At 40.5% G+C, this 18,458-nt stretch overlaps 2 protein-coding genes across 5 annotated transcripts in view; both read right to left on the reverse strand.

Annotated features, from left to right (window-relative positions):
* Positions 1–950: 950 nt before the first annotated feature.
* On the reverse strand, positions 951–8,499 carry socs3a (suppressor of cytokine signaling 3a). Its single transcript, XM_056402467.1, has 2 exons — positions 3,554–8,499; positions 951–2,940 (listed from the first exon to the last, which is right to left on the reverse strand). Exon 2 carries the CDS (start codon positions 2,800–2,802, stop codon positions 2,185–2,187), a length of 618 nt encoding a protein of 205 aa, XP_056258442.1. The 5' UTR covers positions 2,803–2,940; positions 3,554–8,499; the 3' UTR covers positions 951–2,184.
* A 3,908-nt stretch (positions 8,500–12,407) lies between these two features.
* Positions 12,408–18,458, reverse strand: part of LOC130185798 (cytohesin-1) — a 48,053-nt gene continuing 42,002 nt past the window's right edge. For all 4 annotated transcript variants that reach the window (XM_056402465.1, XM_056402462.1, XM_056402464.1 and 1 more), the window contains exon 13: positions 12,408–18,091. In XM_056402465.1, coding sequence (XP_056258440.1) covers positions 18,013–18,091 — 79 coding nt within the window. In that variant the 3' untranslated portion in view covers positions 12,408–18,012. The remainder of the gene's footprint in view (positions 18,092–18,458) is intronic.

An 18,458-nucleotide genomic window follows, 5' to 3' on the forward strand; every position in this document is an offset into this window, starting at 1 on the left:
AGGTATACAGCTGGAAACCAGGCCACTTTTTCAAAGGACAGACAGCCAAGAAACACAGGATGTCTTGTACTAAAAATAATCCCTAAACAATAATTCAAGCTGCAGGAGAAAACTGATGTGACTCATTGTGCAGCCGGTTGGAGGGGAACTGATTCCTGATAAAAGGCAGTTGTGTAGTGTAGTATTGCTGTTTTGGTTGAAGTCTAACTGTTGTCTCAGACTGTTGTCTCAGAGCCTGGCGTGCAGGTAAACAGAACACATGTAGGACCCATTATTGTTAAACTTATGATCAAATTGTTCCAGAGACCTGGCAGCACTCTACTTGATTACTGGATAGGGTTGCACCACGTGCACCGAGTGAATACATTGTGTCTTCGAATTCCTGTGTACTGAAATAGACCGGTTGGCATACTTTACCTGAGTGCGTATTTGTGTACAGGGTGGAGAGCATTTCTGAGAATTCGTATGCCATTCTTGCAGACTGCTGCATCATTATTTATCTGCATGTGAGAACATGTTAGGTCACGCTTACACCCACAATCCAATGTGTCACACCAGAACAAAGGAGTCTCCTTGCACTTCTCTAGAAGACTGGATTGTTATTTCACAGTTCTGGTGTATTTTGTCTAAAGCAGCTTCTCAACTTCTTTGTAAGAGGAAGAATAAGATGAAATTAAGCTTGTAGTGTCTTCTAAGAAACTACCCATTAAAAGATAAACTTCAAAGCTCTTGCTATATGATAAGAAACTGATAAAATACTGAAGCATGTTTGTGTTTAGTGTATCTTTAAAAATGCAGCGATACGTAGAGCAGTGGTTACCCATCTGGGTTCAAAGCAAGAGCTGGTGCTTAGTAATCTTTAAGTGAGCTTGTGGTCTGTTTCACTATGAGTGAAGTAAATCCCCAAAAGAACAAAGTCATCAAGAAGCAAATCAATCAATGAGATCTCATTTCATAGAAAAATAGTGATCTTTATTATAAATTAATGAAATGTTCTTACAAATATAAATAAGTGCAAAGTTGTATCAGTCTGCTTGCTTCGTCAAACTTCTCAAATATCTTCAAGCATCCACAGCCAGTGGTTTGGCTGGCAAAGGTACATCTTTACAAAAGACAGCACAATGACAGGTTTACCATTTCATCTTCACTCATGTAAACATTGTTTTAAGGAAAGGACACATTTTGACTCTTTTCCTTATTAGGAAAGGAAAGATACCATGTTTTAATACATTCATTTGCAAGCAGTGGCGATCCTGTGTTGCACCACAGATAGTACCACATCTTATGGTACATACTTCCTCACCACTGATGCCATACAAACTTCTGACTCACAGCAGTGGTACTGTTCTCTAAATTAAGATCCTGTAGGATTCAGTCATGTTGGTGTTCCAACAAACTGTTGTCTAGTTCAGGCAAGTTTGGCATAAACCCTTCCTCTGAACAGAATATCAGAAACATATCCTCTTTCCACATTTTATGGTCTTAAAATAGATTCAGATTAAAAAAAAAAAAAAAAAAAAAAAGTTCAGCCCTTTCCCATCATGGCTGGCACAGTTTCCACTGTCTGTGAATCTCCAGCGTACACTTGGTCAGAGATGCTTGGTCCCTGAACGGACATGTCTAATCTGTCCAAGATTATCATCCAATGTCAGCAGAAACAAAAAAGCCAGTCTGATCAAAATAAAGCCAGTCCAGCTTTAATGGGTAGATGATTTTCTGAGGCTGATGTGCGCGAGCTTGACAGCCTCGCAGCACATTGGTTAGCAGCAGCAGAGGGAACCTGTGTGTCATCAGAGTGCAGACAGCTGACTGTGAGCCTCACTTCAGTTTTCAGTAAGTTGTACGTCATCAGTGAGACGGAGGAGGACGACGGGGGTTATCTCTCTTTCATACCACCAGACTACAGCAGAGCTATTTCTCTTGGCCCTCTTTGTGGGTTAGTCCTCATCAATCCAGTGTCTCTTTCCTGAAATGTGGACGCAAGCTCACTTTTCTCTGAGAAGTAGGCACATCTTGTCAGAACAAAACGGCTCCTTTTCACAAGCTCAGTCCTGGGTTTGACTCTCTTGTTCTCTGCTTAATCATTCCTCCTCAGACAAAACACATGTAGTTGTACCAAAACCATCCACCGTCTTCATTACACTTTTAAGTGTCTGCTCCTTCAAGAGCATTAGTCCAACACCTCTAGATAGGAGCATCATACTCCTGGAGGAACTCCTTAAGAGGATGAGGAAGCTGATCTCTTTTAGAGGAAATGTCCAAATGCCCGTTGACTGTTTTCCTGCACAGGTGCTGCAAGGTGGACAAGCTGCAGGAGAGAGGTTTGATGAGCTCCAGGGGGATTTTCTCTCCTCCAGAGTAAATGTAGTACATATTCCCACTGCGAGTGTTCCCCTTGCTCTGTGGCATGTAGTAATGCACCAGCTTCAGGACGCAGTCGAAGTGGGGAACGGACTGAATGTTCTTAGGGTCTGTTTGCAGGTAAAAAGACGCAGTGTCGCACTGGATCCGCAGATTCTTGGTGCCTGACGCCGTCTTAACACTGAGGGTGAACAGGTGACGGTTGTCGGAGCTGTCACGGATGAGGAAGGTGCCGGTGGTCTCGGCTGCCAGCATGGCGTTGGCCTCCTTCCCAGTGATGGCACCCCAGTAGAAGCCACTCTCCTGGAGCTTTTGGAGCGTGGTGAGGATCATCTGGTACTGCGTCTTGGAGGTGAAAGTCTTGTAACGGTAAGGCAGCCGCATGTTGGAGTCCAAGAGGCTGCTGCTCATTGCGGAGTCAAACTTGCTGTGAGTTACCATGGCGCTGTGCCCGCTCTCTAAGTAGCCTGGGGAGCACCGGGCGCCACACAGAGGAGAGAAGAAGAGGTGGAGTTAAACAGAGGTTCAGAGGGATGTCTGGGAGGGCATGAAGAGGTCAGCTCTCTGGAAATGAAACACCTGAGGAGAAAAAAAAGAGATGAGTGAGTTAGAGCTCAGTGTGGAAAAGATTAACCTGTCAATACAATTCTGTTTAAAAGTTTAAGTACACACTGCCATAATATCCCAGATCTGTTTTATTCATGCAATACTCTTCAACTGCTGCAGCTCCACTGGAAACTAGTTTTCCAGATGTGGAGGTTGTGTGCATCATGCCTTTAAACATCTCTGGTGATGTGTGGGAGATTGTCCCACAGCGCCAGCAGTTTTTTTTTTTTTTCTTTTTTTTTAAATTGTCATCTAAAAACCAAAGAACAGTCACCCAGCTTGTATGACTCCTCTCCTCTGTTGGACAAGAATGTTGGTTTTCACAATATGTTAACTTAGATTAACTTCTAGCTATTTTGGGGAAACTTTTGTGTGTGTAATCTGCCCTCGGGACCCAGGCACCACGGTCAGTTCCAGTAAAAACGGCGTAATCCTGATTGCGCAATTTACATGCAGTGACCGGCTTTACTAAACAAACTACCTCACTTAGATAAAAGCCCAAGACATTTTTATTCACTTTTGAATCTTTGTTAGACTCATAATAATAATGATGTGACACACACACATACAACTCAAAGATTCTTACCTTCAATGTTTCTCCAGACTCGCTCTTTTCAAATAAATCCAAACGCTGGATAGAAGGTTGTTTACAGTTATCCTGTTGTCTGTCAGGAGGGTTGAAATGTTCTAAAGTTTGACCAGACTTGTAAAGCAGTTCTCTCGGTCTGTTACAGACTGTAAGCTACCCCACTGAGCTCAGGGTTTTAAGTGGAAGAAGTGCAGAGGATTCGAGCCCTATAACTGAGAGGAGACTCCGCCCCCCTCTTTCCAGTAAAGCCTCTCTTGGCGGACAGGAAGAATGTATTTATTCCTGCCATGCGAAGTGCCCTCCCCCTACTGCTCCTCCTAAATGAAGTTAGTGAGGAATTCCAAGCAATACTTACTTACCTCTAGTAACCTAGTTTTTTCTCTTTAGTGTTTTGTAAACACTTTTTCATTATTTTTTTTTTCAGATTTTTAGAACCAGCTGAAGAATTACAAAATCATATCATTTCAATCTTATTTTTTGGTAAAGGTTCCTTGTAAGCGTCAAGTGTGAGGTAATCATTCAGTCTTAGCTGAAGCGGTTTGTGTAATCAGTTTCTGAGAAATTCACAGCAACAGTGTCTCACAAACACTGAGTACCAGTTCCCTTAGAGGGCGCCAGATCTTGGGTAACTTCATCAAGACCATTATTTCCCAACAACAGCAGCTGGTATCCAGGGGCAACAGGTTATTATTTATATGTTTTCCTTGCAGTGATCATGAGAATATTTTAATGATTGCTGTAAAGTTCCCAAAATCTATTATTACGCTAAGATCTAAAAGTTCTCTCTTCAAATACACCTCATTAAACATTAAAATGCATACTTTAATGTTTTACTAATATAATTAGTAGTGTTTTTTTAAATTGTGTCTTGGATTTACAGCTACAGAGCCCACATGGACGGATCAGCACCTAAACATGAATGACAATATAGTAAAACACTGTATTTTGATAGAAACTTGAATGCCTTATATCTGCTATAGTGAGTTATAATCCATTGATTTATCATACAAGCAGAAGATCTTAATAATTGGGTTTAGCCTTATCTTAGACCTTGTAACACTCCATTAGAATAGTACAGTGTTGAGTGTCAACAATATGATTACAAAAAGTAAATTTCTCCTCTGTGGTGACCCTACCTCCTACTCCCTATAGTGAGACTTTCTTTATCATCACCAATTTCTACATCAGCGTACGGCTGTCTACAGGAAGTGTGACTTCAGATCGTCATGTAAAGACAGTCAAATCTTTGGCAACATGCGTGTGACTGATAGACTGCTCAGACAGTCCACATCAGCGCCCTCCCTGCTGACTCAGCTATGACCACCACAAGCCTCAGGTAGTTATTGTGTTGTAGATTAACACCAGGCTATGGTGTCATGTCAGACTTTGCCTTCCTTTAAACAACTCATTGATTTTACTCATCAGTAACAGTCAGAGTTTTACAATTGCTGTTGCCTGTAATTGAAAACCTAAAAATGAGAATAAAAAAAGAAAAACAGATCAGTTCAGTGCTTAAAAAGATACTCGGCATCTGTTTTGGTGTTAGTTTTACCAAAACTCAGCTGGGAACTGGACAGAAGGAGGGGCTTGTGGGAAACAAATTGACGCCACAGAGCCGGATGGCCTTTGGTAAAAGCCAGCTGTGTCCACAGAGGTGAGTCAGGTGTTGTCTGATTCAGGCCATCATTAGGATAAGGGGGGAAGGGAAATCACTGGGATAGCCTTGTAACAGTCCACTTGTTCCCAGAAAATCTATTGTGTCATCCTTGTGAGGCATGTATTTAGCATTCAAAGTCTCCCCTGGGTTCCTAATGGGAATCAATGGAGAGAAGAGGAGCAGTAAGTTGGCTCAAGCTTGGAGGGCGAAATCCTTGCAACATGTTTTAGCTCACCACGTTTCCTTGGAAACCACTACGCATATTATTACAGCATGCTGACTTTGCTTTTTAGCATGTCTACTGTAAATTCCCACATCAATTGCACTTTTGATAAAGTGGAATACACCGACCTTTAAGTGCAGTGAGGAGGAGGACCTAAGTGTCCCCAGACATCAAGATTTATAAAGTAATGATTATAATAAAATAAAGTAAAATAAAATAAACTAAACAAACCAAAGACAGTGTGTACTTACCCAGAGGTCAACCCAGAAATGTTTGATCAGGCAAGGCGAACTAAGTGACCTGGAACTGAGAGGGCTTTCTGCTCTGTTGTTGTAGCGCACCGTGGGACTCCAGCCAAACATCTGAGGCTCAGGGTGTGAGGCTTGGCAGTGACAGACTTGGCTCTGTAGGCCGTGTGTGCATGTGCTTTTCTGTGTCTTTCATTTATAGTAGATTTACATAATGTAAATAGTAAATCAAAAAAACACCTTATGGCCATGTTTTTATGTTTTTCTAAATGTGTGTCCAGGCTCAACTGGATGTATTTTGCCCACTAATACTGTTAGAATGTCTTGTCATTAGAAGTGAATGAGTTTAAATTCACATGCAAAGTTGATGAATTGTTCCCTATATTTTAGCGCAAGAGACAAGGCCTTGCACGATAGCTTGTTTGTCTAAACCACTGTTTAGTGGAAAAGGCAGCTGTTCAGGTTTTCCCACACTGACTCAGAAATTTACTCTAGCTCATGGTTCCCGTAAACCCACTGGGTATGAGGGGGGAAAAAAGCGGACCTTTCGACTGGAAAGAGAGGTGAAAAGCAGAAAAATGTTATTCAACAAAATATTTTGGAGCTGCTTGGTCTAGCAGAAATTCACTGAACAGGGAGATCTTTTAAAAGCTTTACGTGTTTTGCCAATTTCATGAAATTATTTGTGGTGTTGGCAATTACAAAGGCGCCGCTTATTGTTTGCACAGCTGTATATAGTGAGCCCTGAATTCAGGTTGAGTCAACAACATCAGCAGTGTCTTTTTTTTTCTTTTTTTTAAACATTAGTTTAAACTTTTTTTTTTTTTTTTTTTTACTGAAACCTTTACATGATACAACAAAGGAGGAAAGGGTGCTGCTGCTGTGAAATACAAACTAAAGTGTGTGATTCAAATAGGGAAAACTCCTGTGGAACTGTCACTGAGATATGCAGTCAATATACTGGAATATCAGTTAATGTGAGTCGGTTAGCTTTGTACTATAGTCCTATACAGTAATTGCCACTTGATGCCTCTACCTGCACGCCTCCATTTGTCTGCTAAACAACATACAGCGTTTATCACTGTATTACTGTAAAACTTCCTTGTTGGTTGAGCAAGACCACTTTGTCATTACCAATCATCCAGTGATAATTTCCTGGTAACTCTCTCTGTCTCTCTCTGTCTCTCTTTCTCTCTGACTGTGTTGCTGTGAATGCTGTTCTTTGTGTGTTTCTGTGAATTTTGGGAAGTGCCATGGGTGATCACCACAGTTGAGAATGAACAACAGGCCAGTACTGTTTTGTGACAGTACTGTTTTTCACAATTCGTTTTTCAAAAGAATGAAAAATTTTAAAAAATCACAAACTCAAAGTGTGGCATTGGTTTGAAAAATGTGTATAGTATTTGACTAGAAATATTTTTTAGAGTAGTCTGCTATGGTATGCTGACTGATGACTGATGCCAGGAATTGTCTAGAACATTTGTGAGACTTGTCTTCCCACTTATTGCGTAACTCCATCCAGCATTACTGTAAATTTACAGGGAAGAAAGCTTTGTTATTTTTATTATGTATTTTCTCATTTACCCCTTAGTGTCTTAATGGGAAGTGAGAGCACAAAAAAAAGAAAAACATGTTGATACAAAAGTTTATATGAAATCAGACTTTGCCATTAAATTCTACAAATATATTAAAATGCAAAAGGTAACACTTGTTATGTAACCACTTCTTTTTTTCTGAGAAATACATGGATGTTTATTTTTATCTAAATCATCAGGTTATATTATAATAAGATGGTTTTCACTTATGTGCAATAAGTGAAAACACATGCCTTGCACATGCAGTTGAGTTTGAATTCTTCTGTGCATACCACATAGTGTTTTTACAGCCATTAATATCAGCACTGTCACAGCTATCAACTGAGAAGAGCTAAAAGCAGAACAAAGCCATTATCTTGTACTTTTCACACCCAGAAAATAATCCTCAAAGATATTTGACAGTTACAACTATTCTAGTTAAGTATGTGACCTCCTTAGCTCATTTCAAACAGCCTGTGTTTTTAACGTTTTATCTTTATTTTTCTTGTGTAACCAATCCATAGATTATCAAATCTTAAAAACATCTTTATCTCAAAACAGCTGTTTAACAGCACCCTATTATGATGCTAAGTGATGTCCTCTCTGGCACTATTTGAACGTTGGCCCTGCCAGAAAATGATCAGCAAACCTTTCAGCTACACTACTCCAATATTTACATTACGCCACACTCAAGGTTAATGGGATGAGAGGGAAAGAAAAGCCCTTGATGTGACAACAGAGTTGTTGTCATTCACTGGATGATTATCTACAGCCTGGTTTATTCTCTCCGCTTGTATTTTCCTGGCATGGGCCAATGAGACGGTAAAAGGAATGTTTAGTGCTGTTGTGATAAGTTGCAACTGGAAGAGCACGTGGGAAAGTTACCAACATTTTAGGCACATGACAATGAGCTGGGGGTTTCAGTGGGGGGGGGCTGTTATTGACACCAGCAACACAGGACTGACTCCCTCAGAGACCTGCAATGAAATTTCAAAACCCTTTCTTTCCAAATCACAAATAGCTGACACAGTGTGGCTGTTTAGACATTTACTGCTAACTTGTGAAAATGGATATAGGAAACACACACTGTGATTCGGTCAGTTTGACTGCACAGTCATGACATTGAGGAAGAAGTTAAAGAAAGACGCAAATGGCACTAACGTCATGAGATCCTTGATTCCAGTGTGTCATTATTTTCCACCGTGAACCACATCGTGCTAGATGTGGTTACTAAACACATGGCACCTCAACATTTACTGGAAAGCTGAAGTTCAAATATTTGACATTATACAGTGTTAAGCCAGCTGATGTGAGTGAACCACATCCCACTATTCATTTTTAAAGGATTATAGACATGAGAAAGGCTGAAAAGGTCGACAATTATAAGTATGAGATAATCTTGTTAATTGTGGAGATTCTAATGCGTACAATGATGATTTATTTTTGAAGGAATGGTTTGACATACTGGGACATAAGCTCATTCACTTTCTCGCCAAGAGTAAGATGAGAAGATTGATACCACTGTCATGTTTGTACAGTAAATACGAAGCCACTGCCCGCGAGACAATCTGTTTTATTGTTAGACGACCTCTAGTTGCCGTAGTAATCATTACGGGAGCAAAGGAGGAAGTCTGGTGATGTAGTATACTGTATATGGCAAGAGACAGTGTTGTGCAAATTCAGTTCACACAGATTAAAATGAACAAGTTCACATTCATAGTTCACAATCTTGAATTCTGAGCTAAGTCACAAAAACAAGTTCACATTCATTTCTTCCGTTTTTTTTTTTAATTCTTTTTCTGTAGAACCCCCTCCTATCCATCTATCCCCAGCCCCCAACCATTGCCACTTCCCAAACTAAATTAATTACTGTATACCACTGTTTGTTTGCTATCACTGTTCCACAACCTTAACCTCGAGCTTATTGTAATCATGATGATAATGATGATCCATTAACCTTAAAGTTCTTATCTTAACCCAAACCTAAATCTTTTCCTAAACCTTAACAAGAAACTTTTGTGTCTAAACCAAACCGTGACCTTTCAACAACCTTAACCGCTGCAATAATAGTATTGTATCAAAGGATAGGGACAAACGACCTATATAGTCATTTAAGTTGGAGGATTTGTTGCACCAGCAGCCAGCTAAAGCTTAGTTTAGCATAAAGACTGGAAATAGGGAGAAACAGCTAGCCTGGGTCTGTACAAAGGGAACAAAACCTGCACTCTTCCAGCAACTTCATAGCTCACTGACTGACAAAACCAATGTGTGACAACAACGGTTTACCATTTTATCAGGGGTTAGTAATAGTCTGCCACATAACCCCCAGTAACACAACAAATTACCATTTTTACACATATCCGTTTTTTTATGTGACTTTTAGCATGTTGATTTTGTTACCTTTGGACTGAGCTGTTTCCCCCTCTTTCCTGTCTGAATGCTACGCTAAGCTAACTGGCGGTAGCCTCATATCTAGCGAACAAACATGGGAGGGGAATCCATCTTTTTGTCCAACTCAGCAAATAAGCACGCTTCCCAAAATGTTGAACCTGATCCTTTGATATGTTTTACAAAGTATGAGTCATGCACAAATTAGACACCTTGGAGGAAACCCTCACATCCAGGATTACAATCAGCACCTCTATGATCACTGCACTTTGTGACTGGAATAAGTATGTAAGTGCATACCACCATGATGGTGGTATGACCTCTGCATCTGGAGAATGTACATCTGCCACGTTCCCACTGTCCACATCACGATCAACTTCTGCCTCCAACATTCAGACTACATCATGGCAGATAATATGATTGATCTTAAGCTGCCCGTCTATCTCGGCTCGCCTGCCGCTGCCGCCACCATCACTTTATCAGTATCAAATGCTTGGAGACAAAGGGAGCCAATGACATAATCGGGATCTTCAAAATGGACTTTGATTCCCACAAACCTCAAAAATAGCTTGCTGATGTCATTGTGCAGATGGTAATAAATCTGTTTGCACTGTAATAGCAGGCTGGCTAAGAGATGCTGTTAACTGAGAACACCTTGTTGAATGCTCTCGGGGCAAGGGTGCAGCCAGAACGTACATATGTGTTGAGTCTGTGCACAGAACACAATAATGCCTGTGCCTGAATACAGTGCTTATATGCAAATTGAATAATGTTCTGGTTATCAATATGCATCTGCACACATGAACACATGCAAACGTAAGACACACACACTTCCTCTATAGCACAGTAGTAGTAACTTGATCCTGAGCTGTGCCAGTAAGTCTGACATTTCCGGATAGATTTATTGTGTACGTGCAGCGTTCACACACCGGTTTTGTGGTTGCTGTTCAGATCAGAGTGCTGATAGCTGCCTGTGATATGTGTCAGGCAGAGGACAGAGAAGATTTTACCTGGATTATACCCCACAGGCACCAGACCTTGAGAGCTCACTGATAAGTCACCTTTTCTTTCTGTTATCCTCCAAATTGTCTGAAAGGTCTGAGTCAGTCACAGATGTTTGAGGATACTACCCAAAATGCACCAGTCATCCAGAGGAAAGCTTTCATCTGAGCTATTCCCTCAGCCAGTGAATGATTCCATACGAGAGTATGAATGGGCACTTCGATGACCTTACACGAAATCTCCTCATGGCAGACACAATGAAGTCATTGAAGAGCCTATTGATACTGGTGCAGGTGTGTTCCTGTTCGGCTAGAGCGAGGAGCACGCTTTCATCATCTGTTAGTGTTTGTTTCTGTGTTTGAGCTTCTAATGAAAATGCAGCTGCAGTATCAGTCAGTATCCATCATCATATCTATCATTTCTTCTTCTCCTTTATTTTTCCCTTTGTTGTCTTAGTTTTCAGACAGATGGCTGCAAAAGTCCTATTTTTCTCTCTTTGGCCCTGCATTGTATATATTCAACTCCTACACTCACACAGGTTTGTGACCTCTAAAAAGAGCAGTTCAGTGTTCCCGAGAGGCCTAACAGAGGGATCTCCTGTCTGCATGGCCTCTTCCACATATTTCAGATGTGTATTCTGATTACACTCCCCACACAGAGGAGCTGAATGGGACTTTTTACTTTGACTTAAACCCTCAAATGCTGCAGGTTTTCATTGTTTTCCAAGAATAGCAAAGGGATTAATCACAAATATGAGTTCAGCAGTAAACAGGTCCTGGATCAGAGATCAGAAAAGAGCTCTACAGGCCCCTCTCTCTCTTCTCAAGGCATTTCCTTTTGTCCCCCTTCTCACTGGGCACTCCCTCTAGACAGGAAATTCTACTGGAGTCGCTCCAAACCATGTCCTCCTTTTTCCTTCATATTCCCGTTCTTTGGCAAGAAATCTTGGAAGGAGGGTGCACTCTGTCCCAACCTTCGACCTGCTTGTAAACAAACAATCTGCCTGTTCCAGAAAATCACTGTACAGCTTATCCAGCACATCTCATCTGCGACTCCTGCGATACTGTGTGCCTGTGATTGTTAAACTGCACAATAAGCTGCAGATAATACACAGGATGTTACTTTAAGACATGAGATAAATCACAAAAATCTCACAGGGAAAAAAAAATGTGCTTCTTCTCACACTGCATTAAGAAAAAACTGAATTGAGTTTCCTAGAATTAGAGCCACCCACAATTCAATGAATGTGCAGAAAAGTCCCACATTACCATGTTCCCACAGGGACAAGCAACCTTCTGTGTTGTTCACACAGTGTTTCTGCAGCTCTTCTTCTGCAAGTTCACTTCCAAAATATACTGTATACAAGAAAAAGAAAAAGTTGATTTCTCTTTCCAGTAAATCGAATTAATGTGGTATACAGACTGCATCTATCTCTCAACTCAATTCTGTTCAGTCAAATTAAATTCTTTGACCTGATTACGTTCAGGAACAAGTACTCAGAATTAGACTTAAGGTGGCTGCATCTATTCTTGGCTGTAATCCAAGTATGCCAGTAACTGACTGTTGGTTAAATCATTTACAGGTTTTTTGTAAGTTGCATGTGACCCTTTCTTCTTAATAACTGAATCATAAACTCAAGCATGCCTCAGTTTCAGGCAGAAGGATTGTAATCATAGATGTGATAGAGCCTGATTTTTCCCTTAACACTCTCATATCAAGGTTACTATGTCACCAATGAACAACACCTCCTGCCAAGAAGTGCAGCAGTTATAGACGGTAATAGTTTATTGGAAAATTGCATTCAGATAGAACATTTATTAGGCATATCTCATTTCAAACACAAGCCAAAAATGATCAATTCACTCAACAGTTCACATGCAAACAACAGCTAGCAGGTTTTTCACTATTTTAATATTCAGATGAAGATTCAGTGACTGCAGGCCAGAGAACTTTATTTTATTTTCTGCTCCAGCCAGTTTTCATTTAATGTTTTGCAAGATTTTTGACACAGACAGTTTTCAAACTTTCACAACTGCACATTTGTTGGAAAATACTTTGAACTAAATCAGCAAATCACATCCCCACAATATTTTACTCTCCATGCTGGGCACAAACCAAAGTTTCACTGCTTTTCGCTATCACTGCTATAACCTTCATCATCAACAGCTGGCTTATGAACAAAGATGTTGTTATATACTGTAAAGACGGTGTTTGCACGGTTATATGAGTGTGCGTAAGGCAGAGAGCGAGGGAGAGATAGTGGATTGGGGTGAAGGGAGGGAGAGACTTTGTTGTGGCTGCTCTTTTAACTCCCTTTCTCAGAAATCCTGCCCCGAGGATGAATTCACTGTCTCTCGGCAGAGCATGAGATTCCTGAGGTGATTTGAGCAGGGTTTATTCTTCCAGTAAAGCAACAATGCGTACATGCACCTAAATCACTGCAGTGTGCACCATCTAAAAACATTTCTGAGTATGAGCTGCAAAGGGCTCCAGCCTGTCTGTGTGTAATTTTCTTTTTGGACTTGCATAAACATGACAGTAGTGTTATAGGAGATCTGATGGGATGCCGTTTTCTGAATTGGCCTTGACAGCTCATTTTCTTGTTATTGTCTAAGACTCACATGATGGATAGCTTTTAACCCTAAAATATCAACTTCAAAGCAACGCCCTTCTTATATAAACTTGGTGATTGTATGCAAAGCTTAAAACCGAGAGAAAATAAATCGTCTTTGTTAAAGCAAATTCTACGCAGCTGTGAACTGGTTTGCATGAAAATGTCCACCAGGCTGTGTGTTGCACTTATGCCTTGCGTGACAGTGTCTGTGTGTGCATGCCTGTCTGTGTGTAACATTCTTTGCCTGCATGAGCCCATACAAGAAAGAGCCCTTCTCATGCCAGCTGAGGTCAGGTCCGGACACCGTGGGGTGCACCCTTCTCTCGCCACGGTGGGCCGAGAGGCAGGGGGAGGCCTCCAGCGCTTCTGGGAAACAGTCTGGGCCTAATTGGAGCCTGACTGGTCTCACATGTCTCCACTTACTGGAGGAGACGGAGGATCCCGCTGCCTGGGCCTATGAGAGCCGCTACAGGCCCAGGCCTCCCCCCCCCTTCATCAGCATAACCACAGAGAAGCGAACTCTCCAAGCAGACCTGACATGACAGCATGACTGAGTGGTGTGGTCGAGTATGTTTCAGTGCAGTGAGGTCAGGCATGCTATACTGAATGGTGCCACTTTTTTTTTTTTATTGTGTTTTTAAAAGAATATCTGACCTTAATAAATCCCTCCAGGTACATTTTGTTCCAAGGATCTCCTCCTGTACAGTGTGTGCGCCCTCCTCCTATTGTTCCCACTTCACTCATTCTGCGTCATGACTGATGGAACCTGCCCTCCTTACTGTACAGTATATCACGTTCCCCTTTCTCACGCACAGAAATCTCAACCTCACATAGAATTATGTACAAGTACACAGTCTTTTCATGTGCCTGCTTATCCACGCTGCAGTGACAAATACGAGAACTGAAGAACAGTGCAGATGGTAAAAAACAAAGACTTTCCTGCTGCTGCTGCTGCTGCTGCCTCACCACCATAACCACACATTCTCTATAGCTTTTTTTCTCACTTTTTTTTTTTTTTTTTGTCTTGGCAACATGCCTCTCATTTCCCATCAGTCACGGTCAACCTCCTTGGCCCTGTCTAATTCTCAAAAACGTCATTATCATTGTGTTTTGAAGCAGAGGTGCAAAATATTATTTGACTGCAGTTGTGCAAACACAATTACAGGCAATTTCTTATCCACTCTGAAACCTCTACTCATTTAATATCAAAGTCCAAATGCAAAAATGCAAACCAGGAATTTTACCTTTTTAATGCACATGTGGAACAAATTGTTTCATAATTTGTACCCATGTTCCCCCAAATCACCGCAGGCAATGGCTCGGAGGGAAATATCATACAAATAAACACCCTCATTTCCCCCTGTTTTTTGGCATAATTTGGTTTTGCTGAAAAAAAAAAAAAAAAACTGATTTTAATCTTTCACAGATCAAAGGGCTTTTGAAAGTAATTGTTTTTCTTGCCTTCTACTGCTCAGATAAACATGTCTCAACTTGAACAAGCTCAGGTATTCATAACCCTTTCTATTCCAAGAATTGAACTGTTGTTGTTGGTTTGTTGTTGTACTTACAACTATCTGCTGAGCATTACCCAAGGTTCTCTGCAGCCCTTTGACTACAGTGTAGGCCTAACATGTGTCTGTACAATTTAGCCAATTTTTTTATTCTGAAAACCGGTTTTATAGCCGAAAGATTTATAAAAAGGCTGAAAAGCTGATCTGTATTTATCAGCAAATTTTTGCAGACTATTCAGCGTCTGATAGAAAATGTGGAGTTCAGCGTAGACAATAAAAAAATCTGAGTCAAATTAAAGAGCAACTGCTGCAACCTTGTAGCCCATCCATCACTTATATTGCAATATTAAAATAGTGTTTTCATATCATTCTAAATAAGGCATTCACTGTTTCTCATTTCAATGACAGATGGCACAACCCCGTACCTCCAGGTGAGGTCATAAAACCACTTGATATAACCCAAAATGTGTTAGTCTGAGTAGACACAAAGATAAATCCAAAGAAATGCATACGTGTGTTTAATCCACATGAAATGTTTTCTGCCTGCCCGCCCGTTCCATTGAGAAAAAGTCATTTCTATTGATTGCTTTTCCAGGCATCATTTAATATGATACACATTCACTTGTAAATATCGACCTTTCCTTGATGCCCCGACATTTGTGCCATAAATACTTTAATAGCAAGCTTGTGAAAAAATATAAAAAGTTATGAGGCTGTAGATAAAGGCTGGATATAAACAGTAACAGGAATTTGGGGGTTTTTTTGTAGCGGGTACAATGAATGTGGTTGGAATAATACAAACTTTGGTAGTTGTGGGCACAGTTGGAACAGAATAGAATGATTCAATCAAAAGCTACTCCCAAATTGAAGTAGCAGGCTCTTCAATATTCATGAACATTGAAGAGCCTAACCTTTAATTTTATTAGTGATTAATTTGCAGACCTGACAGTAATTCTACTGTAATATGTAGTATAATAATGCATGTAAAACTTTGCTGCAATACCGTTACTGTCTTTGCAGCAGAGTTCCTCTACAGTCCTTATCACATACTGCCACCTGCTGGAGGAATATATAGCATGAGTTTATTGACTTGCAGTGGTGTAAAAGCCATTTACAGCCAGTGTTTGTGACAAATCTTTATTTCAGCTTGATTAAATGGCAATGATAGAAACCTCAAATCAGACATTACTATACTGAATAATAAAAGAAAATGGCACAACTAATAAACAAAATTAAGACAAAATACCCACTATACATTTAAGTATGTACAACTTGATAAATAAACCAATACTGTCTAGAATTATGATTGTTTAGCATTTTTCCTTATTTCTCTAGGATTAGTGCGCTGAGAGGAGCAGAGAAGAATAGGACCAGGAAAAAAAACGAGAAGGGAGCGAGGATAATGACCAGCAGGCACAGATGAAAGAGAGAGAGAGAGAGAGAGAGAGAGAGAGATAGACGACTGTAGACAAGAGTAGAAAAGACATACGCTTGATGCACAACTCATACTGCATTCGCAAAATTGTACCTCTCAGCGCAGTTTTTGTTATTTGACAAGATGACCGTCACTGCCTTAGCGTGACCGATCAGCCACCCTGCACTCCATCTTTTGGTTCACCACAGTACATTCCTGATACACAGTAGCAGTAGTTTTGTATCGTTTCACATCGCGCTTCCTGAGATGGGGACCACCCATTCCTTTCCAGGCATAGCTTCACCACACATTTATTTGTGCTGCTTTAAAGCCTTTGCAACAATATGTCATATATAATGTCTTATACATAAACAACCTGAAGCACACTATATTGTACAATGATCAGGAGGTTGGGCGAAGGCTAAAATGTCATGAGATTTGTTTTACCATTTAATAGGTAACCCTCCACAAATAAAAAGCATATCGAAGGCAGGAAAAAAAGATTAAATGTTGTTCGAGTGGGAAAAAAACTGAGTTACTGTCGCTAACCAGCAGCATTTCTCATCACGTTTCATCTAGAGCGCCAGGCACTGTGCAGCATTAAAGTAACTTCTCTAACAAATGAATTGCTTTTTTTTTCCATCACACAGTAATAGAAAGTGGTGTTGTGTTTGAGACAAGGGGAGAGCAAGAACAAAATGTATGGGGAGAGAAAATGGAAAAGGTCCAACATATACGTTTTCCAGACAACCTAAGACCATAAAATGAGGCCCAGGGTGATGGACACTTGTCCCTTTAATAGACACTAATCCCCAGGATGCATCTCCAGGACCTTCAGGAAATGAACAGTAGGAGCCAGATCCAACACTGAGACCCTGTCCAGACAAGCAGACACCCTCACCTGCAGCGGTACGTCCCCATGCTGCAGCTTCACATTTACAAAAACAGTTCAGTCTAGGACACAGACGAGGTTTTCATTCCTCGCATGGCTGTTGTGTTGTGAACAGGGTCCACATCAGCGCTGACATAAAAAGTTTCAGAACATCATAACAATCTCCTGAGTGGCAACTTTTTTTTTCTTTTTTTTTTTTTTTTTTTTTTTTTTAAAAACAAGTTTTTGTTTTTTTTTCTATAAAATTACTAACAGTTGGCAAATTATACCCCCTACCTCCCCCTGCAGTTTCTGTTGCAAGACCATTTTAGTTTACAAAAGCAAACAAACGAAAAAAAAAAAAAAGACTCAAAAGGAATTGACAGTAAAAGCTGTAAAAATAGACACAAATTACCCAAACATATTAAAGCACATCAGAAAAGGTCTTAACTTTTCTTTCATAAAGCGAGGAATATTTTGGTTGGGGCACCACACTCGGTCAGACCTGCTGAGTTAAAATGATGTGTGCTACAGGGGACTGCATGAGTGTATGCATGTTATATGTATGTATGTATGTATGCAATGTATATGGAAATTGTTTGTTTTTTTTGTTTTTTTTGTTTTTTTTTTATAAAGCATCTTCGAAGGGGAATTTGCTGCAGCAAGAATCCCTTTTCGGCTTCTGAGACAGAGAGCACACACAAAGCTGAGAGAGAAAGAGAGACATTCAGACAGGAGGCTTTGGGCCTGACTCTTATCTAGACACCCCAGCATGCTTCCTGTTTTTCTGGCCCATAGAGTCCCAAAGCCAGAGCTAGTATGTATCCTAGAGAAATCCCCTTGAAAGGGTCTGAGACAGACCTTAACCGTGGCCTCTGCACGGGCCCAGAGAGGGCAAACAGATACCCAGACCCCCTGCTCTGTCAAGTGCAATGTCAGGAGTGCTGAGCAGCTCTAGTGTCTCTTCATGGACGACACCTTCTTTTTCCTGGCTGCCAGCATCTCGTAAAAGGGATCCCTGCTGATGGCAGCCCTGTGGGCACAGACACAGAGAAAAATGTCAGAGGAAAGTATAATGGCTTAAGCGTGCAAATTGCTGCACAACTCTGTTATGTTAGACATAGTACATTTGCAAGTAAGTGGGACATTTTTTATCTAAAAAAATTCTTAGAATTTATCTGTGGATCTGTGTTAAAGTCAACCTTTAAATAAAATTGTAAAAACATCTGCACGGCCAGTACTTGACTTTTTTTTTTTTTTTTTTTTTTTTTTTTAAACTTTTTTAAACTTTAAGTACTCGGCATGATCAGCTGCTCCAACTGAAATCATTTGAACAGTTTTGGGTGAAAATCAATAAAAACCTACAGCAGAGGTTCTCAAATCATAGGTGTGGAGGGAGA

This window comes from Seriola aureovittata, chromosome 17 (assembly GCF_021018895.1).
Source record: "Seriola aureovittata isolate HTS-2021-v1 ecotype China chromosome 17, ASM2101889v1, whole genome shotgun sequence".
Lineage (NCBI taxonomy): Eukaryota > Metazoa > Chordata > Actinopteri > Carangiformes > Carangidae > Seriola > Seriola aureovittata.

Bases quoted from the DNA above. Each gene is read 5' to 3' on its own strand.
- socs3a (XM_056402467.1), bottom strand. From the start codon at position 2,802: ATGGTAACTCACAGCAAGTTTGACTCCGCAATGAGCAGCAGCCTCTTG.